The 17,551-nt window shown below is 36.6% G+C and overlaps 1 protein-coding gene across 1 annotated transcript in view; it reads right to left on the bottom strand.

The window, feature by feature from the left end:
* CFAP47 (cilia and flagella associated protein 47) overlaps positions 1–17,551 on the bottom strand; it is a gene marked incomplete at its 5' end in the record, with an annotated part of 294,184 nt that overhangs the window by 92,948 nt on the left and 183,685 nt on the right. The window contains one exon of the mRNA XM_083854475.1: positions 10,322–10,419. Coding sequence (XP_083710601.1) covers positions 10,322–10,419 — 98 coding nt within the window. The remainder of the gene's footprint in view (positions 1–10,321; positions 10,420–17,551) is intronic.

Raw genomic sequence — 17,551 nt, 5'->3', positions numbered from 1 at the left:
TTAAATAGAAGAGGGAAAATCTCAATTACTTTTTCAATTGGCCAAACCATCTAAAACAGGTAGGGCTGTAGACTAAAGTAAAAACACCCAGTAAAACTATATGACTTAAGCCAAATAATTCCTGAGTTAATGGCATTTTTCAAACTTCAACACAGCACCTGTTTTCAAATCAAATCCTTACTCAACTAGCTTGAAGTTCCTGATTCAGATGTTGTGAATATTTGTATGTGTGGATTAACTTGCTGCTCATTGTAATGATCTAGTTAAATTATCACTGGCTGTTTCAGAAGCTGTGCATACTATCCATATAAAGCCAGCAGAAAAGAACAACTAGCTGTTTTAACCCATGTTCTAGAGATGCAGACAAATCGTACTTGATAAAATATTATTTTATTTGAATAAAAACTATTTTTATATTTGTTGTTATAAAAATGTATTTGAATTCCACTCCGGAATTTTTTAACTGTATTCTGATCATGGGAACACAGCAATACCATTTTGGAGAAACAGGGATATTCTTACATTTTGTGGTAGCTGTAGTACCTCTGCCAAAACTGCAGAGTACTACTACTTAAAGACAGAGCTTTCTGTTATACAGATGGATGTTATACAGCCTTCATAGGAATTGAATGAATAATAAAGATCCCTTCTTCCTACTCCTTCACCTGACACAAGGAAAACAGAGATTTCTCACCAGGTCACATTAGTTACTGAGGGGGAAAACAGTGCAGTAGCACCAGTTTTCTTGGCACCTCTGAAAAATGGTGGGACAGGTTTAAAGGTTAGACTTCTGCAGAAAAAAACACAGAAAGTCACTTTTAAGAGTCTCCAAACATAGTTGGAAATTTTACACTTTACATCATCTTTTGGAGAAATTCTCACTGTTGTCTTTCATGTTCCTCTCACTGTTACTTATTTATAAAAAAAATAAAAAATTAAAAACCATCAAAAAGCAAGCCCAAGCAGAAACATAAAAAAACCCCACCCAGCCCTAAGAGTGTACAATCATGTTTTGTCTTGAGCCAAAAATCTAACCTAAGTTCCTAGCACTGACAGAATGACAGGGAACAGAGTTCAAACATACATTTTCCTTTCAATAATGTTACTTTACTACCTAGTTCAATCTGTACTCCAGGCCATCAGTGAGCAAATTTTTCTTAAAAAGAACTTTTTCCAGGGACTTGCTGTGTTTAATGGTTGAGAAAAAACCTTCTTGTTTCAATTGCTGAGCTCCAGGGGAGCAACAGCAGTTATGGACACAGGGAATTGGTAGTTTCATTATTCAGGGCCATTCTCTTTCTTCACATAACAGTTATTTTTCATAGATATGACCACTTGTCCAGATGAAACATCCCCTCTAATTACTTGCTTTAGATCTAACCTCACATTTTTGTTCCATGGCAGTTAGTGACAGCTCAGATGTCATTTTGTGATCTACATTAGCTCCCTGCTCTTATATCAAAGAACTGATTATTCATCTGTAGGGAGAAAAGGAGGGGGTTGGCAGTAGCTAAATATTTATCAAGAAAAATCACTCACATTTTTATACTTTTAATAATTTTCCCTTTTTTTTTTAATGAGCTGTACAAATATGTTCTGGTCTGAATTATTTGCCAAACTGCTTTTAGTGAGAGTGATTAATAATTACTACCTTCTCAAATTTGTTTTTCCTCCCACCAACCACGTTGCCATGGTTCTTTTACTTTTTATACTACCAATTGTCATAAAACCATATGATAGAAATTAAAAAATCCTAGGGCATGATTCATAACTTCAGGTTACTCAATTTCTGAGAACATGATCCAAGTATCAGCCATATATATCATATATAACAATATTCAGACTACAGTTTTGCTTAGGATTTATGAAAAAATAATATACCACAGCTATGAAAACAGTGTGTCACTGCCTTCAGCTGCCAGGTTACATAATTACATAACATTCTTAATTGTACGTGTTTTAAATAACTAATGAAAAACTTAATAAGGGAGACGTTGACATATCATTTAGATTCTAAGTTGGTTCTGCTCTAAGACCAGTATGACTTGTAACAAGATCTCTGCATTATACCTGTGAATTGACATAATGCAGTTACCACAAAATACAACCTCCTGCTAGAAAGAACACAGTGTTTTTTGACAGGATGGGTTACAAAGATCTGGGGGCTGTGATGTGTCCATATCAGCTGGGATGAGACACAGAAGGAGGAGAATAGAAAAAAGCAGTGTGAAGACTCAGCCTCCACACCGTGTAATGCCCATCAGTGTTTTGTTTATGAGTGGTTCTGCTTTGCTCTCATTAAGTTAAAAACATCCATCAGTGGTTGAAGAATATCAACCATGGTTGAAAAACATTAGATGAGCACGTGGAAGACATTCTCCCGTTAAATTACACAGATCTCATCCACTCCAGGACTGCTGTGTGATTCAGATGAAGGAGTGGTGAGTGAGGGCAATCAGGAGACACAGCCTAAAAACACACTTATTTCTGTGTACTGAGAGTTTAACACCAATGCATATTTTCTTGTAAGTTCCCTTCAGGTAATTAAATAGAAGAAGGAAAGGTGCTGGAAAGAGGCATAGCAAGGGGAGAATTAACACATTAAATTTTCTGAGATTTCTTACTGTTGTGCCTCTCCATAAAACAACTGTAGGTTTAAAACAGAAAGCTATCTCCCACTGATGGGTTCTACTTCTGCAGTCCTCAAAGCATGATTCTCAGGTTCTAAAAATCTGCCAAGGCTTTTGTGGGGAACGTTTCCTGGAGCCAAAAAATACTGTGAGAAGAAACGCATGACAGAGTTGGCAAAGGTGAAAATTCTCATACACATCTTACAAATCTATTAGAAGGCAAAACCATTTCTGTATGAGAGGAGCTTGAGGAGTATCACAGAATTGTTCGGGTCGCACAGAACATAAAAGATCATTCCATTCCAACCACCTTGGCATGGGCAGGGACGCCTTCCACCAGACCAGGCTGCCCAAAACCCCATCCAGCCTGGCCTTGGACACTTCCAGAGATGGGGCAGCCACAGCTTCTCTGGGCAAGACCTCACCACCCTCACTTCACTTTCTTGCAGTAAAGAATCTTTTCCATACCTCTGATCTAAGCCTACTCTTTCTCAGTTTCCAGTCATTACTCCTTGACTAACCACTACATGTCCTTGTTATAAGTCCCCCTCCAGCTCTCCTGTATCTCCCTTTAGGTATTAGAAGGCTGCTCGAGCCCCAACTCTCTCTGTCCTCACAGGGGAGGTGCTCCAGCCCTTTGGATCATCTTCAGGCCTCCTACAGATTCTCTCCAACACATTCATATTCTTCCCATTTTGGGGACCCCAGAGCTGGACTCAGCACTGCAGGTGGGGCCTCACCAGAGCAGAGGGGCAGAATCCCCTCCCTGGACCTGCTGCCCCCTTGATGCAGCCCAGGACACGTTTGGCTTTGTGGGCTGCAGACACTCACAGTTGGGTCTCATGCATCAACACCCCCAAGTCCTTCTCCTTGGAGCTGCTCCCATTCCATGATCTGCCCAGCCTCGATTTGTGCTTGGGATTGCCCTGAGCCAGGTGCAGGACCCTGCTCTTGGCCTTTTGAACTTGATGAGGTTTGTGCAGGCAATCTTTAGAATCCATAATGGATTTGAAAAGCTGTCAGCTGCTAATGAACAGCAGTCTGGTCTAGCCTGTGCTATCAAGATGTCACTAACAGAGTAAAACCCACAGAACGATTCAAAGATACTTCAGAACTTTTAAAAAGTAAAATATACATTTGAAAATACACTTCTGCATCCTATACTACCCCCACTCTTACAAGTTTCTTCCTTTGCCTTTGTGATTTATTAGACTGCCACAGGCTGGTCTAGACAAGAAAAAATTAAATAAAAATATGTTAATACTTTCATAAGAGAAAAATGAATAAATTCCTGAGCAGACTGTGATCACAGAGCACACTTTCTCCCTTTTTCCCTGAACTACTTTTCAGCTGATCTCTTTTAATAGAGCTGATGATCTTTGTCAGGGTGAAATGCAATGTGAAATTTGCACTGGTGGAAGGAAAGCCAAAGCTGATAAGTCTCCAACATCACATTCCCTTACATCATGGAGTTCAAAACACAACGATTTTTAAAAATGGTAGACTAGAAATGGTGCCTCACAAATCTGAAATTTCTTTACTGGGAATTAATTCCAGAAGAGTGCTATGGAAATGTTTCTACACGTAGATGAAAGAGAATTGACAGAGTATTTAATGACTGTGGGGAAATTGATGGAGTATTTAATGACTGGAAGACAGAGGATATGGAAAAAAAGACAAATATTCTTAAAATTTAGATTGGTTTCTTTCATTATGATAGCTGGCAAAAAAAGGAGTTTGAATCTATGACTGATGAAGTTGTAAGATAAAGTTGGAGGTGTTCATTATAAGCAGCCCTAGGACTGACTGGGTTATTCCAGTATTATCAACACTTGATAATATCCCTCCCCTGAAATACAGGTTTATCTTTGACACACCTGTAAGGGTTCCCCTGTTCACAAAGCTTTAGGAATTCTTCACAGCTGGAATGTATCCTTACAACCTTTCCAGGCTTCACTAATTATCTATTTTCTCTTAATATACACAGAACTTAGAAAATAAACCTGCAGCTGAATACTCTCCCTCCATTTCAATAGAGTTATTCTTATTTCTGCAATGGTTGAGTGCAGTGGTTCGGCTTTTCCAATGGGTGCAGCTCCGGCCAGCCCTGCCGCCACTACATCCAGGGGGCCACTTTGCCAGAGGCGTGGGCAAACTCGACCACGGTGCGGATAGTGCGCAGAATAGAAAGGCGGGACTCTCAGGGTGTGCAACCAAGGGATGCGTGGTCCCAAGGCCGTGCTCCGAGGAGAGAGACGCTGGCCTCGAGATGGCACGGCTTTTTATTGAGTGGGTTCAGGGGTGGGATTGCGTGGGACCAATTACAATCTTCAACCAAGGTATAATGAGGGGATGCACAACTTTTGAACCAATAATAAGTAACTTGGGGAGGAGGAATACATGATGAGGGGGTGGGGAAGTTATATAACTTAAAGATTGACACTTAACAGAAAAGTGGTAAACAACTATTATGGGATAGGGTTACCAGGACAACCAAGGTTTTGGCGGGAAAGTCTGGGGGAAGGGGAGAAGGGGAGAAGGAGAGGGAAGGAGAGGCCATCTTAAACAATAGTAATAATTACAAAATTATAAAACACAAATTATAAAACCAAACTGGAGCAGTAAAAACCCAATTGGAATTGAATTTAAGCACCACCACAGTTGAGGGCTGGATTTTAGACCATTCAGGGTTTGGATTAGAAAGAATATCCAAATCAGCAGGCTACAGGCTTTAAAAAATCATTCATTTTAAGTGAAAATCAGAAATCATGTACCAATCTGTCCAAGTTGGAAAAAAAAAACAGCCAAACACAAAAATACCCAGCCTTCCCCCAAAACAAACCACCACAACCACCAAACAAACCAACAAACCACAACAATAAAAACAAAACAAAAACACGAAGACCAAAAACTTGGAGAGTAAAATGAGAAATAAATCTATCTTCAAGAAGTTTAACTGAACACTAAAAAAAGCAGACTGTCAGCCATTCCTTACTTGGAAATAGAAGCATGTGGAATTATCACAAAGAAAGTTAAAATCAATATTTTATTCTGCTATTTGCAAAGTAATGGCACCAAGCATTTATCCAACACAGAAGATACCATGACTACTAATGACCAGAAAGAAAAAGTGAGAAGTGAAATTGCTTCTCTGTCCCAAAATCTCTAAACATAACAATATCAAACAGTACCAGCACTATTAAGAGCCAAGTTTGTGGCAGTTTTTCAATTTTTACTATAATTTTCCTCATAGAAAAAAATGAACACACACAGAGGAAATGAGATTACATTATTTTTCTTATTCAAATGCTGCATTGACCTTTAAAGCATTGTATCATTCTATACAACTTGTGGTGGGTATTCTATTGACCACATGGACCAAAAAAATTAAATCTAATTCAATTTAGATACAGGTGTGCCTCAAACTGGAGGAACTACTGTACTTCTATGTAAAAATTAGGAGGCAACTATTATATTTTAAATTAGAACAGCTATTTCCTTTACTTCTTTTAATTTATGGGTCAGTTCTTATGTCTTCACTGAAATCCATTTCAGAGACTCACAGGATATGCTGATTTGAAGGGACCCATGAGGAACATTGAGATCAACTCCTGGCCCTGGGCAGGACACCCCAAGAGTCACCCCATGGGCCTGAGAGGATTGTCCAAACACTTTTTGAACTCTGTCAGGCTGGTGCTGTGATCACTGCCCTGGAGAGCCTGTGCCAGTGCCCAACCAGAAATCCACACTTGTCTACCAAAGAGTAAGGACTACAAAAAGATTTTACTCTAAATTTCCAGTTATATAACTTCTTCTATTCAAACAAAGGTATTTCTTTTACTGATATACAGTGATTAAAATAAATGAAATTAGACTAGAGCTTAAAATTAATGACTTTTAAAATATATGGCTTATGGCTTTCAATATTGACATATTCAATGCTTTTATTTCCATAAACACCATAATCATAATCTGGTTAATAGCAAATAACAAGTTTAAATTATTTCAGCTATAACAGGTCAAAAGCATTTTAACAAAACTTGGGCAGCATAAAACTGGGTTTGATTCATTTAACTAATCAATTTCCACTTTGAATTTTAGGTTGAGAGAAAAAACACATCCAAAATCAATATGTAGTGAGATGGATCTCAACAACATAGAAATGCAAATTTGAAATATTTTATTAAAAACTTGAGTTAAACCAAATTATCTCTAAGTCTTTCAGATACATATCTGCAGACACGCTTTGATATTGAAATTTTTCACCTTAAAGATGCTCACACATGGATGTAACAAAGCAAACTAAAGGTAAATGTAACTGGAAAATCCTGTGTTGTTCCAATAAGAGATCACTAATCTAATCAGAATTAAGCATTATGCCAAAGATAGATGAAAGCACATGCAATAATACTTAGCACAGAAAATTCTGAGCAAATTAAACAAGGATGGCGACACAATGCATGAATTTGGGGTGGGGGCAGTACAGACCTAACTGTGGTAATTCCTTTTAGTTGATTTAGTTGAAAACAGAAGAGAGCAGCTCTGTGCTGACACCAAGATGTGAGCTACAGACAATTGTATGGTGCTGCCAGGTAGAACTTGTTTCTTCAGTATTCTCTGCACTCTTCAACAGAGGAGTAGCATTAACTGATGGCCAGTGCCTGAGGCCATCCATCAAGGTCACAACTTGCACAGAGTCAGAGACAGACTGAATCCTGATACCTCTCACCTCCCCCTTCCATGTGGTGGGAGCTGTCACCCTGGCACAGGCATTGCATTTCAGATAGAAGTCCATGTATGAAGTACAAAAAGCTGAGTCAACCTAAAGCTTTTCCAAACCTCAAACAAAAAATTGGAATCCACAAGGAAATATACTCATCGACTATAACAGGACATCAGGAAAATGTTTTTTACAGAAAGATTAATAAAGTATTGGAATGGTCTGCCTGGGGAGGTGGTGGATTCACCATCTCTGGATGTGTTTAAGGAAAGACTGGATGTGGCACTTGGTGCCATGGTTAAGTTCAGGTTAGGGTTGGGTTGGACTTGATGATCATGGAGGTCTCTTCCAACCCAGTGATTCTGATTGTGACATGTGCCAAGATGATCCCACACTGTCCACTGTTCCTGGGGTGTCCCCCAGCCCTCAGCTCCCTGGGCCCTCCCTCACTGCCTGCAGGCTGGTGGTCACTGTGGCCACCATCAAAAACAGCAAGATGATACACCTGCCTCATTTAACATCTCCATCCTGCCAACTTTCCCTCTGCTGTAGCGAATTTTGGATGTTTTGGAAGTGTGATTGCTCGTGTAAGACAGAACAGCACTTTTGACATGCTGAGGATAAATTTGTACTGCATTTGATGATGAGATTCAGCTATAACTAGCATACAAAAGCAGTGTTATTAGTATTTTAAATTAAATGTTGCTCATCCTTTTTGTTCTGAGGCCAGGAAGGAAGAAGTCTCTAAGGTCAAAAAGAGATCAATGTATTCATTAAATCTGACTCACTGATGTAGCAGATGTACTCAATGTCTATGCTTTTTAAATATTTTTCAGCTTTTGAAGCAATTTCAAGTTCACACCTTCACAAGACTCTATCTACAGTTTTCACTAGTAAGATCTTCCAATGTTTTATTGTTCTCATTACTGAGACATTCCATGCAAGATTAAATAATTCAGATGTAAATTCTTGGCCGTTAGCTCTTGATGTATGTTGGTCAGCCAAGCTGAGACATCATCACTAAATATTCTTCAGCGAATTATCTCATTTCTTCTCCATTTCTTCTTTGGCAAATGAAGTTGATAGAGCTGTTTAACATTCATATGACAGGGCTTGCTTTTCCAGTCCCCCATGCTTCTAGGAGATTTCAAAACCATTTTTAACCTTCAAGAACCAGGTGTGTGCACATTCTAAATAACAGTACCACCAGCATTATTTGCTTTCTGTTCATGTCTGACCATTCTTCAGCAGTCAAGGACTGTTTGGTTCTCTTTCCTGGTGTCACACTGACAGTTCTACTGAGACATTAGCTAGGATAATCCCATTCTCTTACATTAGAGTCAGAAAACTCTCACACTCCAAAATTAAGTTCCTGACATGTAACCAATAAATTCAGCAATCACAATTCCATAATGGTAACCACATGTTATTATTTGCTAGTCAGAAATATTCATGTCATCTTCCAAATTTCTCGTTTAAAAATATATATATATTTTCCATAGAGATCTGAAGAAGAGGCATAGCTACTTCTTTATGTCCTCTATCTTTCTTTAAAGGAATTATCCAAATTTTAAGGTCACTAATTTCACTGTCCTGAACATCGCAGAAGTATTTCATACTTCAATGTATTTTTTAAAGTTTTCACACTGAATTTGATAAAAATTTATAGGAAGAGTTCAAACGCGCCTTGAGAATTTCTCATACAATAGGAGTCAATAGTGCACTTCAAATCTAGCTTTCCCTTTTACCACTTCAGAGAATTTTCAGATCAGAAATGATACAAGGCAATGCATGATCCTGTGGGACAAAAACCTACACTACTCTTTTCAAGGTCTCAAATCACTAATTCTTTTAGTCCAGCTTTCATGTTTCTTAGTAGCACCAGACACCTCCCAGCATACTCATCCAACAGCAAGACTTTGAAAAGGTCATTATCTTTCTTCTCCCTACAGAAGTTCACAGTCAGGACACTGAACTTCAAGGAAAGAAGAGCAAACTTGAAGTCCTACGTGAACAATGATATTTAAGTATTTTCAGTAGTGCTTACTGGTTTGTATTCCACACTCCCCTCCCTGGTTTGAACACATGTAAAACCAATTGAGGAGATTTTTCTCCCTTCCCATCATCTGTGACTGGAAGAGGTATTTCCCTAGTACTTCCATCATATATTTTTATTTGCAAAAATGTTCTTGCAGAAAAATACCACACCAGTCATCTCTACTCATATAACCTGTTAACACCACCCATTATTACAATGCATGCAGAAAGCAGGATGTCTAGATGACAAAGCAAAAATCCATTTACCGAAGTTAGGAAAGAAATTAGCTCTGAAAACAAACACAAATGATAATTCAAAGACAAATAAAATTAAAAATCAGTGGGAAACAAAACCACTATTTATTGAGCAAACATACTAAAAAATAATTTACTCTTTACATAGTTAAGTGATTTAAAGCATACTTATTTAATATGATGCAATTGTTCTTCTAGTATGACTAATATAATTTAAATTTTTTGAGAGTGACAGTATGTATTTATCTAGTGATACAAACATGATTAAATACATCCCAATGATTAAAGAAATTTAAATGACAATAATAATTTGGCATGCATGAAGAAGCAAAGAACCAAAAGAGCCATATTCTGTTGTGGACAAATGTGGATGAACTGAAGTTTTTTTAGAATTCAGGCTTATTTGAGTTCCAAAAGTAAAAGCAGATGTCAGCAGAGTAAAACTGTAATTTTTCCAACAGGATAAAGAAGATACTTTCATTCAAGCATTTATTTCAGTTTATATCACTGAGCTTAAATGAGATCTTAGTAAGTACTGAATTTTATAACTCAAAAAATGATTGTGTGGTCACTTAATAGAATTGATCATTCCTCTGTGATAGCAGCCAGAACAACAATAAAAATGAAAATTTTCTTCTAAATGCAGTAGAACAAAACCAGACATTTAGAATAATCTTACCAGAGCTTTACAGTCCACATGTATTGTCCTTTCTGCTGCTGCAGGTGTGCTGTAAATCTTCAGGGAGAACCACACTTTGCAAGTTGTAGGGCTTCCTCCTATGTCAGAAAAACCAAAATGCCTTACAAATTATCCTATGATGTGATCAATGCTGGCAGCCTTCAAATCAATGAGAACTTTGAACTTTTAGCAGAAATGTCCCTCACTGTTCATGCTGAGACAAAGCAAATCATGAACTGATTTAATCACTGTCAACAAACTGTATTATCTAATCCCTTCTTGTCAGGATTCAAAATAGCAACAAAATTAATATATACACAAATTGAATTGAAATAGCACTATGGCAAATCAGCTTCCTAGACTATCACATTGTTTCTGGGTTTTAAATATCATTGATTTGTAACTAAAATGTCACAGCAAACTGACAGTACTTTTGTAATTTTATATCAGGAAATCAAAATTAGTTCCTCTCACACTTTATTTTTTGTGCCTAGCATTTTCTTGTTTTTAGAAGATAGTCATGAATGCAATAAAATTATCTCATCAATCTCATTCAGGTAGATGAAACAAATTAAGCCTGAAATCTCTACCATAAGGCCTGATTTTCACAGCACAAATATTTCATGTGGCATGATTTTTTCATGCATAAAGAGCTTTTCAGCACCTTTTAATAATGCATAACCAAGAACTGCTTGCACTGCTCCTGTTTGTCAGTATATTGTATGAGATGAAAATAGCCCTAATCCTCCTACTCACACTTTCCTGAATTATACACTAGAGAGCTCCATTAGCACTCCTGTTTTACCACAGCATTAGTCTTGGGAGCTCCTACTGATTTTCTCTTCTGCTGTGACCTCAGCTCATCTCAGTCATCATTTTCCTTGTTGCAGTTCCTTATTCCACATATATGACTTTATTGCCAAACCCTGTTTCCAATAAAATTGTTCCTGACAGGATTTATTTGCATTATTTTCTTACAATTGTCACCAAATAAATTCTGTATTAACTTACTCATTTTCTTTGGGCTAATTTGATTTACATACAATTTCCTGGGTTTTAATACCAGAATTCCAAACTTACAATGTCTATAATAGCCTCAGTGTCTTACAATCTATAAAAATTAGCATCAATGAGCTAAAGAGATCTTCTGAATGTTCATTAAAGGATTCTGGCATGAACAAGACCCTGAGTTTAATCAATTACAAAAGGTTAAAAAAAAATAATAATAAAAAAATATACACGGAAGAGAGTTAACTTGTACAAGAAGGGAGGATCACCTTACACCAAAACAGAACATACTACCTTGAAAGATGAAATAAAAGCTCTTAATTACAGACCAAAAGAAAATCAAAAGAGTACCCATAGCTGGGGACATGATGTTCTTCAAGAATGCAGTAAAATTATAGGAAAAGCTCTGAAATTCAGGTAGGAAACAAAAGAGGAAAACTTCAACAGTAAAGTTCCATTTACCAAGGATATGTGATTAAACTGCAGGACAGAGGGATTTATTAAAGTACAGGCATTAAGCCTTGACGTTGTATAAACTTTGATGTTCTGTCAACTTTTACTCAGTGAAAATGCAGCTGAATTGTTGTTTGCTGCCCACTAGCATTGCTAAAAACATAAAATTCAGGGCTTTATCCTCACTTAGCTGAAAACTTGCCAGCAAATAGTGACTTTAAAGGTGAGTCCTTGCTCATGTAATTACCCATATAATTTATTTAAACAGGCTACATCAAGGCCAATTTATTGCATCATCCTCATCCCCATGTAATTATAGTCTAATCTTACTCCAAATTTCTTCTCTTCCTAAGGCAACCTACAAGACAGAAGCTAGTTCTTATTCTCAAGAATATTCAGAAGTCACTTCCAAAGATATAAAGCTTAAGCTCCTGGGAAAAAAAATGAAATACCTTAAAAAGATCAAAATAACAGCAAATGGTTTTGGAATTTCCACTAGTTCTATCTCAGCATTCAAACCCAAAAAACAACTTAAATGACTGAAGTGTAGTATTAGAAATTCATTCTCTAATGTAGAGAGCAGAAGATCGGGAGTTTGTGGATTTCTTTCACCACTTTTTGTTAGAGTTTTTCAAAGAGTTTTACTTTACCAGAGAGTAGATGCTGGGAAAGGCTCAACAATCAGGGGCAATAGAGATAAACTCAATATACTCAGGCTGAAACTCAGACATGGCTCTTTCTCTACTCACAGAACAAGGTTATATTTGTCTGTTTCTGTTTTCTGCACACATTTCAAAAGCAGGTAGAAAAAGAAAAAAGAATGCACTCTTCCTTTTCTCTCTACTTTTCTAAACTTCCATTGACATTTTTAATGCATTTTAAGTCTTTTCTTAGGGCCTGAGCTCTGCACTTTGATATCTTGTGAGATAAACTCCATTTGACTTTAGGCCTGGATCTCTTATCTCCTCACTCTGGGCCTTCGATGACAAATAAAAATCTTTAGCCTGCTTTATGCAACCACCAGGTCATGATCTTGTCAGATCTCATGAAATAAATACAACAAATTGTACTCAGTCCTTCAGATGGAAATCACTACTAGAGAGGAGCGAGCAGAAATCTTCTGAACATAAAAATGCATCTAGTTCAATATTTAATCTCCACCACCTTGTCTTTAATCTCTCCTTTGGTCAGTAGGCTTTCACCCTGACAATTTAGGGTCAAGCGTCTGTCACTAGTGGTTAGTGCAAACCAGCATCTTCCATATGTTAGCTGCTGCATATTCAGTTAGAACCACTGTAAAAGAGCTTCTTAATTTTAAGGTTTTAGAACTTTCCCCGATTATTTTGTAATTTTTGGTTTTACTATGGAATCACTGGAAACATAGAAAGCTGCATAATTCCTGTTTCATGTAGTTACCCTGAGCTGGGGGAACAACAAACACAAAAATAAGGCATATTTCTGTATCCATTCCTTAATAACAAGTCATTTTCTTCAACAAGTATTTACAGTAATTACATTTGTGAACAGACAGTTCTGTATTTAAAACACAGGACTACTAAATTACAATTTACATGAAAAAACTTGAACCTTCAATAAAAATTTCAGGTTAAAATCTCAAACTTCCTTTCCAAACCTTATTCCAGCTTGTATTATATAAAAAAGTCATTTCTTCCTGAGCTCAATATCCGTTTGTAATCGAATCAGTCTGGTGCCTTGCCCTACTTCTCTTCAGTGATGCAAATAAACTGTTTCTCCTTTGTCTGATCTCTTTGTTTATTGTGAAATTTTAAATAATGTAACAAATTTGTAAAATTTAAAAAACGTAATAAATGTATTTCTTAGCATATCAGTATTTTAAGCCACACACTTTTAATCTAATGTTTTGTATCATGTCCTCATGTCCTGAAGAGTTAGCAATTTTGAAATCCTCTTCCTTCTCATCACAAGATGCTCCTTTCTACTCACTTGGATAAGAATACCTTATTACCATATCAGCCACAAGCTGAAATTTCTGATCTCCCTGTCCCCTTTCCTTAAATTTACTTTTCATCCTATGCCTGCTACACCAGCCATTAAATGTGCTGTCAGTTATAAATAGAAAAGATCCTTCTCTCCTGACTGAGACACAGCTGTCCATCAGTCCCCTGAATGACACATCACTGATGATGAAGGAAGATTTGCCTTGCTGGCCTGAAAATTGTAGAATTTTAAGGTTTTTGGGAAGGGTGTGTGTGTCATGGACACAATGGGGAAACTTGAATTGTACAGCTAAATAACATTAATTTATTTTAAATACTTCATCATAATTTTACTGACTTCTTTTATTGGCATCAGAAATATGATTACTTAAGGAAAAAGCTGGATTTAAGTCATATTTTCAAATTTAATGGGATTTCTTTGTACAGCATTTTTATCTAATATTTGCAGAGATAATATAGCAATAAAAATGAATAAAGTACATTCAATTCCATTCTTAAATAAAACACTCTTAGATAGGGATGTTTAAGGGTATGGTTTTATTTTGGAATAACAGGCAGAGAAATAACACAGCATGATTTCTTGATTCTCCAAAAAACTTCCTAGGCTGGAAGTTATGAACCTTCTCATTGAGTGAGCATCCTTAATGTTGTCCTCATAGATATACTGCTGTACTTTACAGAATGTAAGACATAAATTAAAAATGACACTTTGTCTAGTTTCCTACAATATATAAACAGGTAACAGTTTTCAATATGTAAAGAGCTCATGCAGGAAAATTCAAAATAAGCCTTTTTGATTTAGAAAAAATAATTTTCATATAAATCATATGAAACAGGCTAGCTGCTAAGCCCATGATTATTTACATTCCCTATTTTTCTAACTGGACTAGCCTTAACCACGTAAGAATTACTATAAAAAGATATTTATTTTGCAAACTATTACTGACAACTTGTTTTCCTATAATGCTAATTTTTTTAAAAATATATTTTTTACAGAATTTTAGGAGATTTCTTCTGAGTCATCATAAACCCCCAAGTTCATTCCAGACACAAAACTAATTGCAATAATCAGTCCTAAGACATGTAAATCCCTTATAAGAAGGTTTTGAATACTTTTGACAGTGTCATTAGACAAATCTAATGAGTTCACATGCTGAAGGAAAAAAAATGCATTTTTTCTGCATAAGTAGACCCATCACTCCTCTCAAAAAGTTAAATCTTGTTTCAACTGGCTCAAGATACCTCTCTTCACTTTCAGCTCCCAAGTGTAAAAAATCTGCACTTGATTTATGGGGGGAAGCTGTAAAACATTAACATATTAAGAAAATGTTGCAACCCTATTACATTGAGAGCTCAAAATGATGCAAAAAGTCAGACATTTGTATTCATTTTTGCTACATGAGGAATAACTTATCCTTGAAAAGGCAACACTTCTACACTTTCTTCTTCCAGGGGAGTTATTGGTTTAGGAGTTTCACCTTGAGGCTTGAGCTCATGAGTTTTCTCACCGAGGGGTTATACTTTTTCAATAAAGGTAATCAATATGTACAGCTTTTAAAAATGCTTTTGTGTAACATGGCAAGATAAACTTTGTTCTCAGCTGCCATTTTATTTACATGAACATATCTGAGAAACCCTAGATGAATATTCATTTCATGTATTCCATATAACACTACTTGAAAAAATATTTTAATATTCATCAGTCATTAATCTTGTTCTTAAAGGATATGATGTTATAATTCCCCAGGAGCAACTTCCATAAATTTAGAGTGTGTCTTACATTCTGTATCCAGCCTAAGTCATGCAGAGGGACAGTCCTTAAAGTGACCTTGAGGATGGAAGATTGCAATCATTTGCACATGTAAATTGGAACTGATGTATGAAAGTGATGCCTTCAAAATGCTGCAATTTAAAATTAAATTATGATGCTTTCATGTGTAAATATGTACTTAATATTCTATTAATTCAGAATTTTCAAGTTAATACAGTACTTATTGGTAGGCTTGGTGAAGAAGGGTATTCTACAAAAGGAAAATCTGCAAGATAGATTGAGGTTCCTTTTCTTCAAGATTGTCCTAAACTAGGCAAGGACTGTATCTCCAGAGTGTTTTCCACTCAGGAAAATTTGGAAATGGAAATCAGAACCATTCTTTAAAATGCAAAATCAAAACCTTGTTTTGGCCCTTGGAATTATCTGTGATTAGTACTACACAAAGTTCTGAAAAAGTATCTACCTTTTAAAAGGCAGAAATCCAGAACCACTTTATTAAATTCTGGCTTCAAATTCATCTTTTCAAATGAACATCACCATCTTATGGTGGAAACTGAGATACCACTAGCCCATGAAAGTTGTTCCTTTTCCCTAAACTTCTACAAAACTGTAAGGAGCAGAAAGAATTTTAACACTAGACAGCTTATTTCAAGGAAATGGATGACTAATGCTGTTGGAATCTTCCATTTTTGAAGCTCAGTCTTCCATACTATTAATACCACCACAGCAGGATGTTCTAACATCATTTTTCAGTTAGACACCTTTATTCCATAGACATTTTCTCATCTCCATCTCCCAGGTAACAACTTCAAAAAAATCATCCAGCAGATCTGCTTTGTCTGTGGGATGTGGAAGATGGAAAGTATCTCTTTACCTCAGAATATTCTTGATGTCCTTCATAAACTCTCAGTACCTTAATGTGATGATGTCACAGCTCTCTCTTCTCCCTTGCAGTTAAGTGATGAAAATGTAAATATGGCAAATATGGTTACTCACCTTCTACAGGGGCTTTTTTCACTCCCCATTTGTCCTACATTTATCCAGGGTATGTATCTTTCAGGACTTTTAGCCCAGCCTGTCTATTGGAGACAGAAGATCTACCTGCTGGTACACACTGAGCCAGAAATCATGATCTGATCTCATTAAGATCTTAAACTCTTTCTGATTAAATCATGGCATGGGAATAAACTCAGGACACATGATAGTATGTCATCCAAGCACTTGTGACATTAATAAATACAGATCTAAAACAAGAGATTAAAAATCAACAATAATACAGGTAATATATTTGGTATTATAATCCATCTCCCCTCACCTTTTTGAGCTCTGCAGGCAGCATGACATACATGAATACAAAGGATGCAAGAGTAAGAACATTTCAAATGCTGAAAAGAAATCCAGCATATTTTAGCAACACTAGTGAAAACTTCACTGTTCTGGCGGTTTTGGGAGAGAGTGGGGGGCAGTGGGGGAGGGAAGGGAATATTCTGCCTTAGTAAAAGTTTGAGGAATAAATTCTGGGGAAATTAATTCAAAGGATTATCACAAGCCTTACCAACGGAGGTCAATGTCTCAATCACATTTCTTACTGTGCCTTCCTAAGACCACAAAGCCACACACTGAGAAGAAGCCCAGACTTTCATAATAAGCCACTGAATATGCTCTGAAGAGATGGGACAGCAGAAACATTTAACACTCTACCACATAAGGAATCTGCCATGAATAGACCATTGAAAATAAATTTGGCACATTTCAAGTGCAATGGTCTGTATGTTTGGGAGCAACCTGTACCTCACACATATTATGTCACATGGGATTCTCAAAACTCTCCCTTTAAGGAGTTATTTTGTCTTTTATTGCCTGGCTCCATTATTCTTAGTGATGACTAACATATCTCAAGTGGTTACCTCAAAATCAGACTGCCATCACAAGCAGAATCTTTGTGGCAATTTACAGGAAGTTACTTTTTCCATTACTGCACTATGGTTTTAGTAGTCTGAATAGCCAGGAAGAAGAACT

This window comes from Zosterops lateralis (genome assembly GCF_965231275.1).
Source record: "Zosterops lateralis genome assembly, chromosome: 2".
In the NCBI taxonomy this organism is placed as follows: Eukaryota; Metazoa; Chordata; class Aves; order Passeriformes; family Zosteropidae; genus Zosterops; species Zosterops lateralis.
This window is presented reverse-complemented; position numbering and strand designations above follow the sequence as displayed.